Source organism: Bidens hawaiensis, unplaced genomic scaffold (assembly GCF_021521415.1).
Source record: "Bidens hawaiensis isolate Kalapana, Puna unplaced genomic scaffold, B.hawaiensis_p1.1 tig00029282_1, whole genome shotgun sequence".
Taxonomy (NCBI): domain Eukaryota; kingdom Viridiplantae; phylum Streptophyta; class Magnoliopsida; order Asterales; family Asteraceae; genus Bidens; species Bidens hawaiensis.
The window spans coordinates 160224-180700 of record NW_027494824.1 but is presented as its reverse complement, the minus strand read 5'-3'; the positions used below and the strand labels follow the sequence as shown (position 1 = coordinate 180700).

Genomic DNA, 20477 nt, shown 5'->3' with positions numbered 1-20477 from the left:
AAAGGGTTGCAAATCATTGAGTTGTTTTTTCTACCGCCGAACATGACTTCAAAAATTCAACCATGTGATGTTGGGATAATTAGAGCCTTAAAAATGTACTACCGTAAAAGTTTTATCATAAAATTTTGAAAGGTTATGAGTTGGACATTTCTTCCAAGTAAAAGATTAATGTTTTAGATGCCATCAATTTGGCTGTCTCGACTTGGAGAAATGTACTGTAAAATTCGTTCGGCTAATCCAACCGGCTCAAATGATTTAAACGATGTAAATTCTGGAGAAGACATTTTTTTGAGCTTGAGAACTTGATTACGAGAATGCATTATCAACACAAAATGGATGTGAATGAGTTGTTGGATTATTCATGTCAAAATAATGAATGTTACGAGGTTCAAAGCATTAAAGAAATTATGATGGATACTATTCAAAATCCGGTTGATGATGAAGTTGATGATGATTCAGTATCTTTGAAATCGGTAACTCGGAAAGAAGCATTGCAAGCGACAACAACTCTTCACAACTTTTTGTTGCAATACGAGAATACAGTTCCTCAACTTTTAAGGAGAGATTTAAAGATGAACTCAATATAAATTTGAAGTTAAAAAAACAAGTGACTATATATTCGTTTTTTACTAGATAATCTTAGAATTTTGGAATATATTAGTAGTTATTACTTTATAGTTTCGCGAGACCAATATATTTACATTGGAATTTTAAAAAAATATTATTTTATCAACTAGGGTCCAGTTTTGTACTGGTCTCAAGTTGGGACCGGTCAAATTATTAATTTTATCGAGGTTATGAATTTATCGAGTATTAAATTATAGATGTTCCATTGTAGTTTATTTGAGTAGAGAAAATGACAAGATGCTTGCAAGATGATCAAGGCATACACGACACTCCCACTATGTATTTATGACGATCAACGCAAACTAAGGCTATCTCCAAATTCTCAAACTTAGATTCCATTTTCTTTTGATAAAATTATGAATCTTTCAAGAGTATAGAATGATAAAGCACAATACCTGAATATTAATACCATTCGCGAATATAATCCATGTACATATATACTTCGGAATAGTATTTTTTTTGTTTATGACCTTGTGGCTATACTAGAAAATTGGTTATTTTCGTGATTTTTTTAAACAAAGCGAGGAATAACATAAAAAAGAAATAAAACATACGTATCATAACCGTATAACTTTATAAAATTCTGATAATAATCACCTACATGTCTTCGCAAGAGTAAATTCAAGCTATTATCCATGATCCAACATTATTATACTAGAAACAACAATTTCAAATCTTGACAATCACTCCAAATCATACCCTTTCTCTTGAAGCTCTTGAACAACTTCACTCTTCATCCTCAACCACAACTTAAGTGCTTCTTGATCAAACTTCTCTTTCTGCAACTGCTTCTGATAATTCATGGGACCCGAGTCCATGTCTATGGTCCCTTTGGCACTCACCATTGTCCCAATCATACCACCTTTTGCTATGAACTCAGTCATGGCCTCCTCGTCACCAGGGTACGGGTAGTTGATCCGTTGATACAAATGAGCCAGTTCTTTCTCTTCTTTGGGTACGGGTTTTAATGTCCACCAACCAAGTGGTGATGTTTCATTGTATAACCACATGGCACCAAACACTGTGTATGTGCATAAAAGTGCTTTGCCTATTTGTTTCCAGAAGTGGTAGTCTTCCTTTCCAAGGCCTATTTTCTTTAGGTATTTTTCAGCATTGAAAGATTTGGTCACTGGAAATGAGTGATCAATGTTACAAGACTGACATATAGATACAACTAAGTTTCAAATTCAACTTCTCAAGTGTAACAACGGAAATTGCATTCTGATCTGATTACAGAACACCACTATTTTTTAACTAATAACCTTAAAAATCGAAACTTTATCACACTTCATAGTTTGCTAACAAGAAAATAAATCTTTAACCAAATCTTGTAATTCTCAAAAAGAACATTAGATTTCAAGTTCAACCACTTTTAGTAACAACGGAAATTGGGTACTTATTTGGTTAAAGAACAGTTATTGTTAACTAATAACCTTAAAAATCGAAACTTTATTGCACGTCATAGTTTGTTAATATATAAATCAATCTTTAATCACCTTAATAATTCTGCAACTCGCTCATAATTTCAAGTTCAAGCCCAGGGGCGTAGGCAGTTTTAGGAAAACGGGTTCGGCAGACCCGTGCAAAATTTTGTTTTAGTGTTATATATTAGTGTATTTTGTCATCGAACCCGTAGAAAACCAAAATTTAAGTGAGAAACAATCGGTCTCCGTCCCTCAAATTTTTCTGAACCCGTAGGAAAAAAATTTATGGCTACGCCATTGTTCAAGCATTAGTAGTAACAATGGAAATTGCATACTGATTTGCATAAAGAACACTATTTTTTTAACTATAACCTAAAAGATCGAACCTTAATCAAAATCAAGCTTTAATTACCTTAACAAGCTTGTAATTCTCTCAAAAAACATGAGATTTTAGAGCATACTGATTTGGTTAAAAAAACAACACTTTTCAATTAATAACCTTAAAAATACAAGAAAATCAATATTTAATCACCTTAAAAACCTTGTAATCCGCTCAAAGAACATAAAAGAATGCATTTTGGGTCAGTCATTTTATCAAACAGTTGGTGGGCACATATTAATAATAAGAAAAACCAAACAGTGACAACGCATCAAAACCCAAACCCATGTCCAGAATTCAATTAACATCAATCACTAGCAACATGATCCGCTAAAGCACAAACACTGGTATTAATTTCGAAATTAACCGTCCGGAACAGTGAATTTGATGATAAAAAATAGTCTTAGGGGTTCAAAATTACCTGTTTCGACAGCTCTATAGCTTTTGCGAACCATCTAGAATGAAAATTAACGAGCTTGCAACCAGTTTGAGTAATCTTAGTTCATGAAAAATAAATCAAAAGGAACAAATCTCTACAGTCTCTCTTGATTAGGGGAAAAAATGTTCCTTTATTATGTTCAATGTTATTACATATTAAACCCCTCAACTTCTCTTCATTTCCATTATTAAAAGATTGAATTTCATTTATAAACTGAAACAAGTCTATCGGTTTGTATTCATATTGTTCGGTCTTTAATTAAATTTTGACGGTTCAATGATTCGGATAACGATTTGAAAATTTAAACAAGCCGTTTAACCTGTACTATTTTTATGACTATGTATTTATGTATTGTAATAATGAAACATTTACTAATTAAAAATTTTTCAAATATTGTTAGAAAAATAAAAATTTTCACATCATATATACCGAAATATTTAATCACTAGTTTAGTTTTTTGTTTTTTAAAACCACAATTAGCAGTTCAATCTAGAAACTTTTGTGAAACCAAATTAATCAAACTATTGACACTAAGGTTTTGTTTGTCATTTTAGAGGTAAAATATATACAGTGTGCGTATCATAATTGCAAACATCTGTAAAAGAAGAAGATGTGGACCAAATTTCTGAAGTTTGCATAAAAAATTGTTTGTTTTAACGTCTGCAGACTACTAAAATAAGCTGAAATTTAAATAAACCGATTTTTTAGAACTTAAAAAAATTCCTCAACATCGTAATTTAACTTTATGCAAAGTATACAAATTGTCCACTTCAGGCATCTAAGTCTTTTTTTTAATCAAGCTTTTATTTTATAAATAATTAATTAGTTTATCTGTTACATATGTAAAAAATAGTAATTTAAAGATTAAAAAAATCAATCAGAAAAGCCACACCATCATTCACCAATAATTTGAGTAGAGCTGTAGAAGAGGGAAAAGGTGAAAAAGAAGAGTATCAACTATCAAGTCATGTTTGTTCAAAAACCTGTATATGCAAGAGCACACATAACAGTTAACACATTAACTTACTCAGATTTTTCTTATATACTATACAAGTCACCAATAGTCTTTGCAAGAACACACCATCCTCGTACCTATGAAACCTCGTCCTATCTCGTACAACAATCTGCACCCCATAAACCTTAGACGCCAACTTCAAGAAGTTATGACAGTCTTCACACACCCGAAGATTCTTAATTATCCGCTTGCAAGATCCTCTATTCTGTTTTAACAACCCGAAACAAAGTGCCAACTTCTCACTATGCCATAATAACGCCTTTGTCTTTTCATCCTCGTCCAAATCAACCAAAACACACGACATATTTGGACTATAACCCACCACCTCTAACTCACTCACAACCGCGTCTAACTTTTCATATATCTCATCCACACGCTCGTGTGTTTTATCTGCGGTTAAAAACTCATGTATCTCACCATCCACTTCAATCCTACTACATCCCCGTTGCTTCACCACGCCTTTGTTTTGCATAATTTTCCTAATCTCCCCAACATTTTCCCATTTTTTTTCTTTTGCATAAATGTTTGATAAGAAAATGTGGGCCCCGTCATGAAACGGGTCGAGCTGGAGAACCCGTTTGGCTGCGAACTCACCGAGTTCAACCTCGTTGTAGATTCTACAAGCTGCCATTAGGGAACCCCAAATGACCACATTTGGTGCCATGGGCATTTGTTCAATTACTTCTAGAGCTTCTTTAAGCAAATTAGCTCTACCATAAAGATCCACCATGCAACCGTAATGCTCGCGTTTGGGTGTTATGTTGTAGTCGTTAACCATCGACTCAAAGATTTCCCGACCCTGTGCGACTAACCCCGCGTGGCTACAAGCATACAACAAGCCTATAAATGTGACCTCGTTCGGCTTGGTTCTATTAATTTTCATTTTGTGAAATAGGTCGAGTGCGTTAATAGTATCTCCGTGGACCGCGTAGGCCCCGATCATGCTACTCCATGTAATAACGTTTCGTTTATGCAACCTATCAAAAACTTGTTTAGCCCTGTCGAGTTCACCACATTTTGCATACATGTCAATAAGCGCGTTATTAACCGGTAACACTCCACTAAACCTATTTTTATTAACATATGATTCGATTTTTATCGCGTTATCTACCGCACCTAAACTAGCACAAGCAGAAATAACACTTAGCATAGTGACCTGATCAGGTGTTACACCCGAGGTTAGCATTTTATGAAACAGTTGGAGGGCATTCTGAGGTTGACCGCCCTCTGCACACCCTGATATCATTGCACTCCAACAAATCAAGTCCTTTTCGACCATTTGATCAAAAATCGAGCATGCAGATTCAATCTGTCCTGCTTTTGAGTACCCTGTAATCATGGCGGTTGACACAACTATGTTTTTTGGGGACAGATCTTTAAACATCTTAGTTGCAATGTCCATTGATCCGCAACTAGCATACATGATCACAAGTGCACATTGCAGGTTGTAGTCAATCATAACTCGGTTTTCGCTTATAAACTTGTGAAATGCTTTCCCGAATTCTAGATTTCCAGTACGGGCACACGCAGTAACAACAGTAGAGAAGATCTTTTCATCTGGATTTATGTTTGATCTCTTCATCTCCTCAATCAATGGCAAAACATTGTTGTACCGTCCGTTCCCGCAATAACTGTTCACAGTTTAGAAATTCAGATAACGAAATTAGCAATTCAAAAGAAACCAACAACCGGGAAAAATAGCCATACCCGTCAATCATCATATTCCAAGCAACAATATCTCTTTCAGGCATTTTATTAAACACTAGTCGTGGCATCTTCAACATGTCCACAAGCCGAGTACATTGCAACCAAACCCGTCTGCACAAACAGGTCGGACACAAAATCCATTTTTGTAGCAAACCCATGAAGCTCCATCCCTTCACTTAACGCCGAAACTCGCGTTGACGCTTTTAAAAGCGGCAGGAGGCTAAAACTATCAATCACAAACCCTTGTTCCCTCATCTTGGCATAAGCCAAAAGGGCCTTTTCCGGCTTGACGCTTCGAGAAAGCTCACGCCATAACTTGTTAGAAAGATGTGGTTCCGGGTTGTGCATTTGGTAAAAGACCGACCACGCCACGCGTAGTCAAAGGACGGGGAACATAATGTGCATGCTGAAAGAACGAGTTTGACCGAGCGGAGGATTTGGGCGTGTATTTGCTTGAGATGTGAGAGGGAGGATGAGGTTGAGAGATTATGGGTTGTGGAATGGTGGTCATTACATTCATGGTAGATTATTGGGTCAGTAAGCCTTTATCATTTAGAAGGTTTGCTTAATTTAAGTCCTGGATGAAATGATGAATAATAATCGTTTAGTAAGTGATTTCAATGGAATGTACATTGTTTTTGGTTCAGGCATTTTATCAAACAGTTGGTAGGCATACAAGGGAAACCAAAAATGCTAATAATAATAAACCCAGATTCAGTATGTCAATACATATCAACTGTTTTTTTTTTTTTTAAATGAAAGTTACAATTTCATTTCTGGGTAGAAACATAGATGTTACATCAACATAGCAGGTAGGCGGGGAACAAGCTGCGCCGCCACCCCTTTCTGAATTGCAATCCCTAACCTACTAAAGACATGTCCCAAAGACCTATCCCAGCTCGCCTTAAGATGTCCCAAAGAACGTCCCGCACCCAATCATGTCGGTATTTCAACTATTAATAACATGAATCACAACATCATAATATCATAATCAATCACTCATCTGGAACTATGAAAGTAATAATAAGATTGTTGTAGGGTTTAAAGTTTAAAGAGTTACCTGTTTCACCAGCTCTATTGCTTTTGTATATCATCTACTTCTTTTATGTTCAATGATATTCCCCATTAGCCCCTTAAGTTTAATATTATTGATTTATTTAACAAGCTTCTCTATTTTTTATTGTTAACACGAGTGTTGTAAATTGCAGGTGTTGATCGTGTAAGAGTGACGGGTTACGGGGGTTAAATTGTTCAGATCGAATACGACTTCATATTTTTATTCTTGTAAAAAATATCAACCCAACACAAGTAAATCTTGTAACCCGCATGTCATATTAACTCGTTTATCTAAATGTGTCAAACGAGTTGTAATCAAGGGTGAATTGTAATAAACGGGTTTGTGGGTTGCGTATTAAATTAAATGGGTTAAACAGTAAGGACATGTACACAAAAAAACAACTCATTTATTATAAAATATGTCAATCTAAACACAACTCATTTATTAAACATGTTAGATATGACAACCTAAATCATATTTGTCATATTCATCCCCTAGTTATAATATTTTAAGGCCTAACCAACCCTAAATCATAGAGCCTAAACTCGCTAAACCCGTTTTAAATTACTAGTGACTTGTATATATCTTCATAAAGCTCTACTATGTTTATAAGTGTGTGTTGAATTTGAGTTCGCTTTTCACTTTTTTCTACACTCTTCATAAATTGTATTTTGGAAGCAAAAGGCGTGATCGGTTCAAATGTAGATAAAAAAATTACATTCCGTAAATATATTCAATTTAGAATGTATGAAAGTACTTTTGGTTACTTCTCAAGTGAGAGAGCCAATTGATGATATTATTAGCGTAATATATTTACCTTTAGAATTAAGACATACTAAAAGAAATATAACACATCAACTGATACAGTTTCCTATATTATATTAGAAAGACTTTACAAAAATAATACATAAGCATGAATCATCACCTTAAAATAGATTATACTATTATAGACATACAAAAGAAGGGTTCATTAGAAAACTAAAAATAAAATGAAAAAAAAAGGGAAAGTTACTGCTAACCATTCATTTTCTTATTTTATATTTTCTGTTATTTATTATTTTTTTGAACGACCAACTAAGTAACGTCGGGTACTCCGTACGTGGTCCCCATGGTTAAAGGTAGCCCGAGCCGGCCACTAGTCGGAGCCCCTAGCGGTCCACCTATTGAGGGATTCACCGGATAAGGCCCGACCCCCACGCCCGCCAAATGGCACGACAACGAGGAGCCGGTAAAACCGGGTGAGATCAGGACTCGAACCCTGGCAAGCCAGGGTCATCCCTCATATCTCCCATATAAATTGGTGATAATGAGGTTTGAACATCTTACCTCTTACTTGTAAATGAGTGCTTTACCATTGAGCCACATCCAATTTTTAGCTCATGAAATTACATACGTATGTGTAACTTTTTATGCTACATATTTTTATTTACATATATAACTTACTAGTTGAGACCCGTGTATTACACGGGTAATTGATGGAATTTTTAAAAAAGAAAATTATGATTTGCCTCCATGTGCTTTGGTGGCACGCAACGCGCAAAATCGGACTGGGGCTGTAAAGTGTTCCCGCCCATAAAGCATAGGGAAGTAAATTATAATTTTCTCATTTTAAAATTTAAACATTAAGAAATATACAATCAACAACAAAATTATCATATATTGTTAATATAATTACAACTTACATTAAAATTATATGAATTACAAAAGAAACATTACACAAATACTTTACAAATAAGAAAATTTCCTTGTACACTACATTTGTGTTTGTATTTGTCAGATTACCTTGTTTATCAATAATCAAATTCTTTAGCACATGCCTATTTGTAACTTTTGACAAGGCAACATATAACCGTCCATGTAAGGGTTCTTTCAAGTAAAAACATATATGTTGGTTATTTTTTATTGAATTGGATAATTTTAATAATATTATACTAACAGACTTTTAATACAGGGTATTATACTAATTGAATCGGAAGTTGAATGAGCATGATAAATTTGCAGTCACAAAATGATTCATATTGAAATATTTAAAGTTTTTTTAATTCATTACAATTAAAAGTCATATAATTAAGGAGTATATGAAATAGTTAAAAGTATTACACAATGAATGCAATTGGCATAAATATGAAAAAGACTTACTAACCTATTTTCCATAGTTGTGAAAACGTTGATTACTGTATGAGTTAACAAAGTACCACATGACGTGTCTTATATATAGTACTTGAAAATATTAGATAAAGAATGTTTTAAACTTTGAATACTAATCTCGTGTGATTAGTGATTATTTTAAGAAGTTGCAATATTTAATTAAATTGATATATCTCTAATTATTTAAAACAATTAAAAAATCATGATAGTAGTTTTCAAAATAATGAAAGAATTCAGATTTACAGGAAACAATCATGGTAAATGAGCTAATCAGATTAAATAAAAAATCGTCATTATAGCTTGATCATGTTAGACCCTTGATTTCTTCCTTAAAAAATTCTACCTAAAATAATCTATTGATTTATATTTAGGAAAACTAAAAAATCAAATCACTCACATTTATATTAGTTAAAAGTGTTAAATAATGAATATTTATAATTTGATACATATCCCGTGTGATTAGATAATTTCGTTTGAAAAGTTGTTGAAATATTAAACACATAGTAAACCATGATTATTTTCACACTTATATATGTATTAATAACGAAAAAGATATAATTTAATACTTTATTTTAAAGTTTAAAACTAATAACTATTCGTATGATTAGAGTTTTAGCAAGAAAATCAGAACTGTAGGTTTCAAAGTTTCAACTAAAACTAATAATGCTTTTAATATTTACCTAAAATTCTCTTAATTTTAAAAACATCAAATAAAGTGATTATAATGAAAATGTTGAAACATTGTACATTAAGCAAAATATAGCCAATAAAAATATAAATAACAAAAAAACAAACAACTAATGTAATCTTAGTTATGAAAAAAAAGACATATAATGAAAAGTTTTAAATAGCTAGTAAATCATTATTGCAGTTTTCCATATAAACAAAGAATTCGAATTTTTAGGAAGCATGGTAATGAGTTGACCAGATTCTAAATTATGTTTCTTGAATTTATGTTTTTTAAAAAAATGCTAAAAAATATGAGTGGCTAAAAAAGTGACAAGTGACACAAATAAGTAGTCTTTTATTATGATAGTAGATAATTAAAAAAAGAAAAAAAAATTGATTAATAGTAGTTTTCTCGTGAACCCTCTTTATAGAATTGTAGGCATAGGACATCTAAAAATAACAAGTGCCTTAATCAATCTCAATCCCATTGTTAGGGTGGGCTGGTGGAGGGTGTGGTGCCTTAAGAGTATCTAAAGTACTCTAATCACTGATCAATCTTGTACTGTCACGTTATTTTATTACCCTGAACTATCTTAAGAGTTGGTGATGGTGTACCCCGAATTACCCTAAAGAATGTTAATTTATAATTAAAATTAACCAATAAATTATAATAAAAAATAAATAAAAATGCAGACATTATAAATCCAAAAAAACATAAATAATTAAACAACACTTTATTCAATAAAGAACATATACAAACTAGTTTTATACCCGTCCGATGGACGGGCATTTAATGTCTTAATAGCACAACTATCTTTGTTTACATTCTAAACCAAAATAACATATAATTTAGATAAAAGCTCAACTCTTTAACTTATAAGTAAAGAATAAATATCTGACTTGGTTAAAAGAACACACAAAATAATGAATTAACAAATGAGTTTTGAAAAAAAAAAACTAAATTTAAAGCCCAAACTCCATAAATATAAAAAATTGTATAAAAGTATTAAAAATTTATAGATAATGCGAATTTAGGTTAATTGAATTGGTTTTGAGATAAATAATTCAGTATGCATCAATATAAAGAGGCTAAATGGGTCAAAGATGCATAGAATTAATTAAAATAATTAATTAAAATGAGATGTAAAACACGAGTCATAATTAATTAACTAAAATTTTGACTTGTATTTTACTCATTTTGTATTTTACTCCATATGTTTTAGTTTGTAGAGTGACCTCTTTGAGTAGATGGCATTGTGGTATTTGATGTTGGTGTTTTTTAAAGTTTTTAAATACAATTATTATTTCAAAGCTTTTGAACGGCCTTTTTGATGCTCTTGCTTTTCTTTTAAATAAATTTTTACCTTGTTTACACATTTTTGTTATCTTAAAATTTCTTTTTAGTGGTATTTAGGTTCTCTTCCTGCTCGTATTGAATCTAATAGAAACATCACTAAAACTGGCAACGACTAAAACCTGGTAATGTATAAAGACATTACACGGGAAGAAGTACAAACAATTCACTAAAATATAGGTACAAAAATTTTCTTTACAGAAATCAAATTCTTATTTAACATTTATGAAGTTCAAACAACTTAGCCATAACTGTTGAGGTAGTGAGCCATTATAATCTATATATATTGCATACATGATTCACATTTGCGCTCTTTAGATCATGTTATCAATATTGAGACTAAGGAACTACGTCAATGTTGAAACTCTTATGATTGATTGCCTGCACATAAAACCACCAAAATTTCTTATATATTAAAAAAGGCAAACTTACTAAAGGGCCAATTACATGTTCCATGGATTAAATCATGGATCCACAAGACATTAACAAATAGATAAATGTTTTAAGCAATTTGCTATATTTGTTTAACAACAAACCTGAGATCTACAATTCACCAAAATACATTTAAGTGAGGAGGTAACTGTAAAAGCAAGCCAACTGCAACATTCAGTTTTTGATGCCCATAAACTTGGTCTTGTTTTAAACTGGGGAGGGTTTCTCGTAAGAGTCAAATGCAATGCATCAACCTCCTAAAAGTATGCAAGGTCCTTTTCATAATTTTGAGGCGGTGCACCTTCTGGCTAGACATTAATTACAGGCAATATTATACATCGGAAAAATAAAAAATAAAAATCGAATGCTTGTACAAAAATCATACCAACTAATCCTGGTGAAGAGGGATCGTTCCAACAAATCCTCTATCTTTCTTGGAGCCCAACTCACCAGATCCTTCTGAATGGACTCGCAATCTTTCTGTGTTTGAGAATTAAACACATACCAAATATTCAATAATATCAATTACAAATACATATATAGAGAAAAAAATCAAATACCATATGCTTGTGACTTGTCTTTGTCAAACTCCTGTGACGCCAAAATAGACTTAATTGTCATACACCTTAACACAATAAATAGTATGTATTAACATAACAATCATCTTCTTTGGTGGGCTTCATTGCCCAATTACTTGAACCACATCACAAAATACATAGAAACACATGAATCAGATATAAAAATAAACACATATTTAGAGAATTTATAGTCTATAGATAACAAAAACAAATTACCAAATGCTATTAGAAAATGAATATTTACCTAGTATAACAATTCAAAATTTGGGGCGATGAACTCAACACGAAAGGAAGAGAAGGATGGAAGGTTTAGTGATTCTGAACGTGGTGTGAAGTTACAAACCTGTAATTTTGTTGACGTACACATGCATGTGATTCCGAATGAAACCCGACACCTGCTATTTCGATCGAATGGAAATGGGGTTAAAAAGAAGTGAGAAGGAACATGAGGTTAAGAAGCTAAACTATCGGAGACGTGGGGAGGAATCAGAATCGCCTCTGGGTTGGAAAGAGAGAGTATAACTGTGATGAACTGCTCGTTCTAGAAGCATTTTAGTCTACAACTGCTCTTAACCGCTGCTTCTAGAAGCTTTTCAAGGGGTTTATACGGCTGTGATTTGAAGATGGAGACTTTAAAGGGTCCAGATTAATCTAAAAGTTGGTTACTTAACGGGGAACAATATATTATATAATATTATTCCCAATTCCATTGTTTTTTTAATTTTACTTTTGTTACGACTTCAAACGTGTCGTTATCGCGAGCGTTAGTTTGTCCTACCACATTTTGCCATTTCAAACACACTTGATGCTCTGTACGATCGCTTGACCCTCCTCTGAAACAAAATAGTTCCAAACTCGTGACCAAAAACCCGACATTCATTGGTCTATAGAGTCCATGTCTTAAGAAACATGGACACAAGTCTTTGCTAACATTACTTCTTTAAGGCTCCCTCTTCGTGGCCCTCTCCTAATGTTGAAGATTCGGTTGCTCTATATAAAGTGTTGGTTTTAAAAGAAATTATAAAAAATGTTGTAGAATAATGTGTAGAAAATGGTTAGCGTGTTTGGTTATTTATAAAAAAGAAAAAATTAAAAAAATAAAAAATTTAATGAAACTAGCCGTTGACGTTGACGTTGAATGGCTAGTTGACATACATATTTGGGGATTACTACCGCTTAACACATACCCGCCAGGATAGTACCCCTTCGAGGTACCCGTCGCCCACACCCTCCACCCTTAGATATATACTTAGGTTGACGTATTAAACTGGTATATTTGTTAACATTATGGCTTGTGTGACTGAACCTGACGCAGTTTTAAGCGTGTTTGTGTGTTTGGGTTTATGTTGATGATTTTACAAGAATAAATCTATAAGGTCTTGTTCATGTTTAGTTATCCAACCCGCCTACACGTGAACCAAAATACTTCAACTCTCCAATTAGACACCATTATTGACACGACCCGCTAACTTTAGGAGCCTTAATTTCCTACGAACATCTTTGTGTCATTCCTTTATTCATTTTCACATTTGTGTAACAAGTTCAAACTTCATTTTACAACATGAAACACAAATTAAAAGAAAAACTGAAACAACAAACTCAAACCAAGATACTATACATGTAAACAGAACATTATTGTTGTGTTCTTAGTTTGTAAGACGTTCAGAAGATATAGTACCATCATCCTTAAGCTTCCTAGATATAGTCCCAACAGGCTTTTTGTACGTGTACCATGTCGAAATCAATAAAAACGCCCCAAAGTTTAACACGCTTAGAATCGCTAAGAGCCAGAAAAAATTCTGTAACTGACCGCGATTCAAGTTGTCGGGTATCCACCCGGGCTTACCTCCTTTAGTACTAATATCCGTCACAATCGTCACAAGCAACGAGCTCAAATAGCTCCCGAGTGCACCTGTAGTCAGTTGCAAAGCCGAACACAAACTCCTCATCGAGTCAGGAGCTTGCTGATAAAAAAACTCTAGCTGCCCGATAACGGTGAACACCTCAGCACAACCGATCAAGAAGTACTGCGGGACTTGCCAAAATATCGACATGGGCATGTGTTCGTAATCGTAATAATTGTTTCGTTTAACGATCCCAAGTCTAACGACTTCTAGAATTCCCGCTGCTAGCATTGCAAAAATCGAGATCACTAGGCCGGTTCCCATTCTTTGGAGTTGGGTTATATCTGACTTGTTGCCCGTGTATTTACGGGCAACAGGTACAAGGATCCGGTCATAGACCGGGACCCAGAATATGACACTTAGAGTGTCGAAAATGCTCAGAGCCGCGGGTGGGATTTCAAAGTCGTGTAGGGATATGTCCATGAATGAGCCTTGTAACACGAATAAGTTGCCCATTTGCCCGTAAACCGTGGCAAAAATGATCCCGGTGGCCCATATAGGAAGTAGTTTAATGATAGACTTAAACTCTTCCACTTGGGTCACCGTGCAAAGCTGCCACGGGCTAACCGAGTCTTTTATGTGGTCCGATTCTGTTTCCACCGCCGCCTTGTCCAAGAAACTGGAAACCAAACAAACGTATCCAGTAAAATTCAACTCACAGTAAACAAAAGTTTTAAAAATGTTTACCTGAAATCTTTGGTGTGCTCAAGCTTTCGGCTTCCCACGATAGCCGACTCATTGTCCGCAGTTTCATACAAAGCCGAGTTGTCAGCAGGCACACGAACTCCTCGTTTCTTCCAGGAAGCCACAATGACCTGACAAATGCGGGTCAATGGACTTCCACTTGGTTTCTGGTTCCGGTACAAACGAGTACCCGAAAAGAACGAGCCAACAGCAATCGCCATGGCCACCGCCGGGATCCCAAATCCCCATCCCCAACCCACATTATCTTGGATCCAAACAAGAACCGAGGACGCGATTAACGCGCCAATATTAATCGAGAAGTAGAACAAGTTAAAGAAAGAACTCTTGTGCTTCTTTTCCTTTTCATCAGAATCATCAAACTGGTCCGCTCCATAGGACGAGACACACGGCTTAATCCCTCCTGTTCCTACAGCCACTATATAGAGTGCCGCAAAGGCTACCGCCACTTGACCGTCTGTCGCGTGACAAACATCTTTTGATACACAACTTGGCCTTAAACCCGGAACCGATGCTGATAATGTCAATAATGTCATTCCCTGTATCATATGACACAAATCTTTTTATTGAATAACTATCTCATTACTACAAAAGTTTGAAACTAGAATATTATGACTAAGAAACAAACCTAAAGATATATGATAAATCAATAAATAATAACTATAATAGATAATAGATTCGGCTAACGTACACACTTACAATAACATAGATGATGGAGAATATAGCAATGGTCCAGTATCGGCCTAGATATGCATCGGCTGCGAAAGCACCTATCAGCGGTGTTATATAACATGTTCCTGACCAATTCGAGAGGTTTCTTGAAGCCGTAGTGCTATGTTGATTAAGGTGATTCTTGAAATAAAGCAATAGGTTCGTGCTCATTCCATAATACGCTAGTCGTTCGCAGCATTCGTTTCCTATGTATATGCAAATACACGAATCAAGATTTTAGATGCGTTCGATCATGTTCTTCTAGCAAAGTGCTAGTTTTCAGTTTTTCAGTGTACTTACAAGTATTGTATAGTGAAAGAATTCAATAATATGTTTTGTGTATTGAATAACTGAAAACTATATATATATATATATATATATCTTGATATAAATATAACTGATAATAAAGTTATAATGTACCAAGTATGTAAGGGCAAGCTTTCCAAGTTCCTGTGGTGTTCTTGTTAGCAGGATTGTTCTTGTAATCAAGTGTACCATCTTTAGTGTATATATCTTCAAGCTCAAGTTTGTTGTAAGTCAGATGATCTACTGCATCACTCATGATTAAGTTTCTTTCTTATCTTTTTACCTTTTGATGTAAATTAAAATTTGATGATTATGACCTTGGGAGTTGACCCTAATAAGATCCACATAAGTTAAGTTAGAACTTATAAGAGCAACTAAAGGCAGATAGTATGACATTGACAAACAAGGTGGATAATTAAAGCCACAAAATGAGGTTAGATGGCATGAAAATGAGACAAAAGAACTACATAATCCAGGTTACAAATAAAATTAATTATGTACAAGTTATTTTAATTTCACAGGTGATGCTCTTAGAATTAACCAATTTTCTTTTTAATTATAGAACGACAATCCATACACACTTTTAACTCTACTCCTAAATTACACATTTTTTTTATAATCACTAGACTTAAACCCTCACAATTTATAAATGCAAAGTCTTATCCGACACACATGTACGGCTTTAGGTAACAATTTTTATTTTTCAAATAAACTATTTATATTAAATATATATATTTACAATTATCGTTTTTGTAATAATTAATTTTAGTCTACAAATAAACATTTTGTACTAAGTATATTTGTTTTACAATTAAACATTTTTGTACTAGTTATTTTAAAGTTAAATATAATGTTTATTATTAAGTTTTCTACTTCAATTTTTTTTTGTTATATATTTATTACGTTTTTATATTGTTTACTTTTATTTTACAAATAAGGTACCCAAACTAATTTTTTAACGATAATTTAGATCACATACGGAATCATCTTCATTCCCTAAGTCAATACCTTATTTTGTTACATGCGAGACTTAACTCGATCAACACCTTGCACTTTTAAATAAAGTCTTTATCTTAATATTACAATTGACGTTCATAAAAAAGGTATTTTCATTTTACGAATAATGTATATATCAATCAACTATTTTTATTATATAAATAGTTTTCTATCAACCATTTTTATTTTATGAATAGTTTTTTATTTGGTTATTTTTACAAGTTATCTGTAATTTTAAAAGTGTTCTTAAATTTCTAGGCCGAAATTTCAGTAAATTAAAAAAGTTACTAGAAAACTAAAAAAAGTTAAGACCACTAAAAAAGCATGTGGACTTTAAAGTCTACATGCTGAGATCTAATCTATCAGTAAATTAAAAAAGTTAAGACCATGTTGTCAATTCATCCTGGATAAATAGTTTTTTGGGTGAATTTCCTAAATTTTAAACTTATATGTGAGTCTAACCAAAACTCTAGCATACATAACCACTACTGGAAAATTGGACCTTTCCAACCACAATTCCAGTCATAAAACGGTCGCATTTTCAAACAATTTGCAACTAAAATTGTAGCGACAAAGACCTCCATGGGCAATCATATTTTGCGGCCCGGGTTATTTTGCAATCTAGAAACTACTTTCGTGATTGCAAAAAATTTGCAATTGGATTGCAGTCGGCTCATTTTGCGCCGAATTATTTTGCTACGAGATTGTGATCGGCCTGTTTTGCAACTACAATGCATCCAATCGCTAAACTGATTATCTTTTTTCAGTCGCACAAGTCAAAGCAGCCTACCGACATGCTAGACTTCGATTATTGGTTCTATACTTCTATCATCGGACAAACCAAGCCCTCAAAAGTAAAAGCATGACTCACACGACTTAAGGCTCAAGCTCAACCCGACTCAAATGATACCATACTTAAAGTAGAAACGCAAAATTGATATATATAGATGCCTGAACGGAGCGGACAACGAACTTTGAACTGGCCTCAAGAACACTTCAATGAAGAAACTTGATTGAGAATAAGTTGAAACTTTTTCTTTTGTTGAGATGGATACGATATTTGATCACAACCATATAAAATGCCGGTCTATTCTTGTTGAAAATTTTGCCCAATAAGTCACCAGGAAACAACCAAAACAAGATCATTAATATCGCTTGTTTTTGTCTTGTATGATCCTCCAATGTATCGACTTTAGACGGATATTCCATTGTTTTCTTTTTTGTTTTTTCATGATTAAAATATTAATTTAGAACACATCAAACGTTATGTTGCAAATAACTACCTAAAACTATTTTATATTTGATATTTTATGTTAAAATCTAAATCAACTAATTATAGATATTTGTTCACAAACAATTATAGGATAATCAAGCCGGGGGTCTCACTGGAAGCAGTCTCTCTATTCCTAAAGGGTAGAGGTAAGGCCATCTACATTTTACACTCCTCGGACCCTACCATAGCTGTGTTATTGGTGGGATATACTAAGTATGATGATGATGGTGATGATGATGATGATGATGATGATGATGATGAAACAATTATAGGATAGCATGATTACAAATGACGACAAGGGTGTGTATACCGTGTCCCAAAAATGTTTTGATAATCTCTTTATATGATTAAAAGACAATTATACTTGAGCTTTAGTAGTACGTATTTGTCCAGATAGTTGTTCATTGTCTGAATACAGTATTTCAATTGTACTTTCAGAATTTTTAATCAGAAAGAAAACGAGTGCAAGTGTGTGTTCATATGTTGCGAAAACAGTACCCAAAATAGACCAAAGAATTTCATTTTTATAAGTTTCGAATCTTCACAATGGTAAGCTGAAACAACACAATTCTTCATGAAACAATGTGACAATTGGCTTAAAACGGTTGAGAGTTAGTATGGTTACTATCAATAGAAACTTTGTCAGCAATAATTTAGATGATTGATTTTTGTTATCATTATATCTTAGTTACTACTAATTCTTATTTAGGGGCTCGCTCATATACTGTTGATCGTCCAAGTTGCTAATGATTGTCCAACTTATTATCAATCACGGTTGTTGCTAATTGCTCAAGTTGCTATTAATTGCAGTCATTGTAGATTGACCAATTCCTATAGATGGCTCGGTTACTACTCATGATCATTTTCTACTCATGCTCTGTAAAAACTGATGTTTAGTTCACATCCAACTAACCATAGCAAGCTCAGCCCCTTGGACTCGCCAAAGGGATGCTGCCCCTTTGAACCTTCGAGGTTCCTTGGTATCGGAATTTGATTACTCTTGGAAGAGCGTGTAATCCATACCTCATAACTCATGTAAAGCTTAGGTAACTAAAATGACTTGATGACAAGAAATCACCAACATATCTTTACGTTGTTGATAATAGAATATGTTAAAAGATTGTAAGCATTATCACGCCTTAGGATACTTTCCAATATGCGTTAGATGACGTTTAAGTAATTCATGTACAATTTAAATCGACTCATTCGTAAAGTGAATCCTTTAACCCATACATCTAAGTAGACTAAGCGAACAAGTTAGAATTGTGACCCTAACACATAAATGCAAGCAAAACACATACATGAGTCAAGTACCGTACGTATCAACATATATGGGATACGAAAAATGAAGAAAGATATGAGTCATCCAACGATAGACTAGGGTTAAAGAGTTAAGATGGTACAAGATGACAATAATAATAATAATAATAATAATAATAATAATAATACCTGGTTCCAGAACTAACCTCGCTAATACCAATAGATTTTGGGAGTTTTTTTTTTTTTATCTTATGAATGATGTGATGAACTTGATCGTTTCATTGATTGCCCCTCCTATTTGTAGTTATAAATAGACAAGTAGAACATTTAATATAAAGGACATTAGCAAGACAAATAAAAGGAAATGATAGAATGTTATGTTCGTATGATAAAAACATAATGTTACAAAAAAATCAATAAAAAATAACCTTTAACAGTTAAATAAAAGTGTAAACATTAAACATTAAACATTAAACATTAAACAATGGTGTCCAAATTGAAAGTGAGAACGTCCCAAGATAACTCTTTTATATATAAACCATGGGCGTTTGTAGTCTCTGGTTTAAATAAAATTTATGGGAACCGCCAATTATGATTCCGAAAATGACAAGTTCGTGAATGAACTAGCTAGCTGGCTTTATAGGTTTGGCAGTTTTCATTACTAAAATTTATAATGATAAATATCCCAAAAAGATACAAAAAAAACACACACACATATATAAATTGTATAGGTTAATTAAACAACTTCATTTAAACGTCTGATTTCAAGTTTAAAACAGAACTGAATAGCTAAACTAGCTAACCATCGAAACCATGAACTGAAGTATAGTGTGAATCACAATGCTAAACCGACTAACATTAATAAGATCATACATCTAAGTAGACTAAGCGAACAAGTTAGAATTGTGACCCTAACACATAAAGGGAAGCAAAACACATACATACATGAGTCAAGTACCGTATCAACGTATATGAGATACGAAAAATGAAGAAATATATGAGTCATCCAACCAACGATAGACTAGGGTTAAAGAGTTAAGATGGTACAAGATAATAATAATAATAATAATAATAATAATAATAATAATAATAATAATAATAATAATAATAATACCTGGTTCCAGAACTAGCCTCGCTAATATCAATAGATTTTGGGAGTGTTTTTTTTATCTTATGAATGATGTGATGAACTTGATCGTTTCATTAATTGCCCCTCCTATTTATAGTTATAAATAGAGAAATAGAATATTTATTTAATATAATGGACATTAGCAAGACAAATAAAAGGCAATTATCATTTGTACGAATGTTATGTTTGTCTGATAAAAACAAATGTTACAAAAAAATCAATAAAAAAACATTAACATATTAAATAAAAGTGTGAACATTAAACATTAAACAATGGTGTCCAAATTGAAAGTGATATCATTACTTGAACGTGCCAAGATAGCTCTTTCATATATAAACCATGGGCGTTTGTAGTCTCTGGTTTAAAT

At 33.2% G+C, this 20477-nt stretch overlaps 2 protein-coding genes and 1 pseudogene across 3 annotated transcripts; all 3 read right to left on the bottom strand.

Annotated features, from left to right (window-relative positions):
- Nucleotides 1–1110: 1110 nt before the first annotated feature.
- Nucleotides 1111–2977, bottom strand: LOC143578499 (uncharacterized). Its single transcript, XM_077062068.1, has 2 exons — nucleotides 2852–2977; nucleotides 1111–1756 (listed from the first exon to the last, which is right to left on the bottom strand). Exons 1-2 carry the CDS (start codon nucleotides 2883–2885, stop codon nucleotides 1311–1313), a joined length of 480 nt encoding a protein of 159 aa, XP_076918183.1. The 5' UTR covers nucleotides 2886–2977; the 3' UTR covers nucleotides 1111–1310.
- Nucleotides 2978–3841: 864 nt separating this feature from the next.
- LOC143578504 (pentatricopeptide repeat-containing protein At4g14820 pseudogene) lies at nucleotides 3842–6242 on the bottom strand (annotated as a pseudogene). The gene is made up of 3 exons (XR_013143280.1): nucleotides 6223–6242; nucleotides 5592–6134; nucleotides 3842–5515 (listed from the first exon to the last, which is right to left on the bottom strand). The product of XR_013143280.1 is annotated as a pentatricopeptide repeat-containing protein At4g14820 pseudogene (transcript).
- Nucleotides 6243–13457: 7215 nt separating this feature from the next.
- On the bottom strand, nucleotides 13458–15779 carry LOC143578491 (protein NRT1/ PTR FAMILY 8.2-like). Its single transcript, XM_077062058.1, has 4 exons — nucleotides 15567–15779; nucleotides 15135–15352; nucleotides 14421–14974; nucleotides 13458–14352 (listed from the first exon to the last, which is right to left on the bottom strand). The coding sequence occupies exons 1-4, from the start codon at nucleotides 15706–15708 to the stop codon at nucleotides 13476–13478; spliced, it is 1791 nt and encodes a 596-aa protein (XP_076918173.1). The 5' UTR covers nucleotides 15709–15779; the 3' UTR covers nucleotides 13458–13475.
- Nucleotides 15780–20477: the final 4698 nt, after the last annotated feature.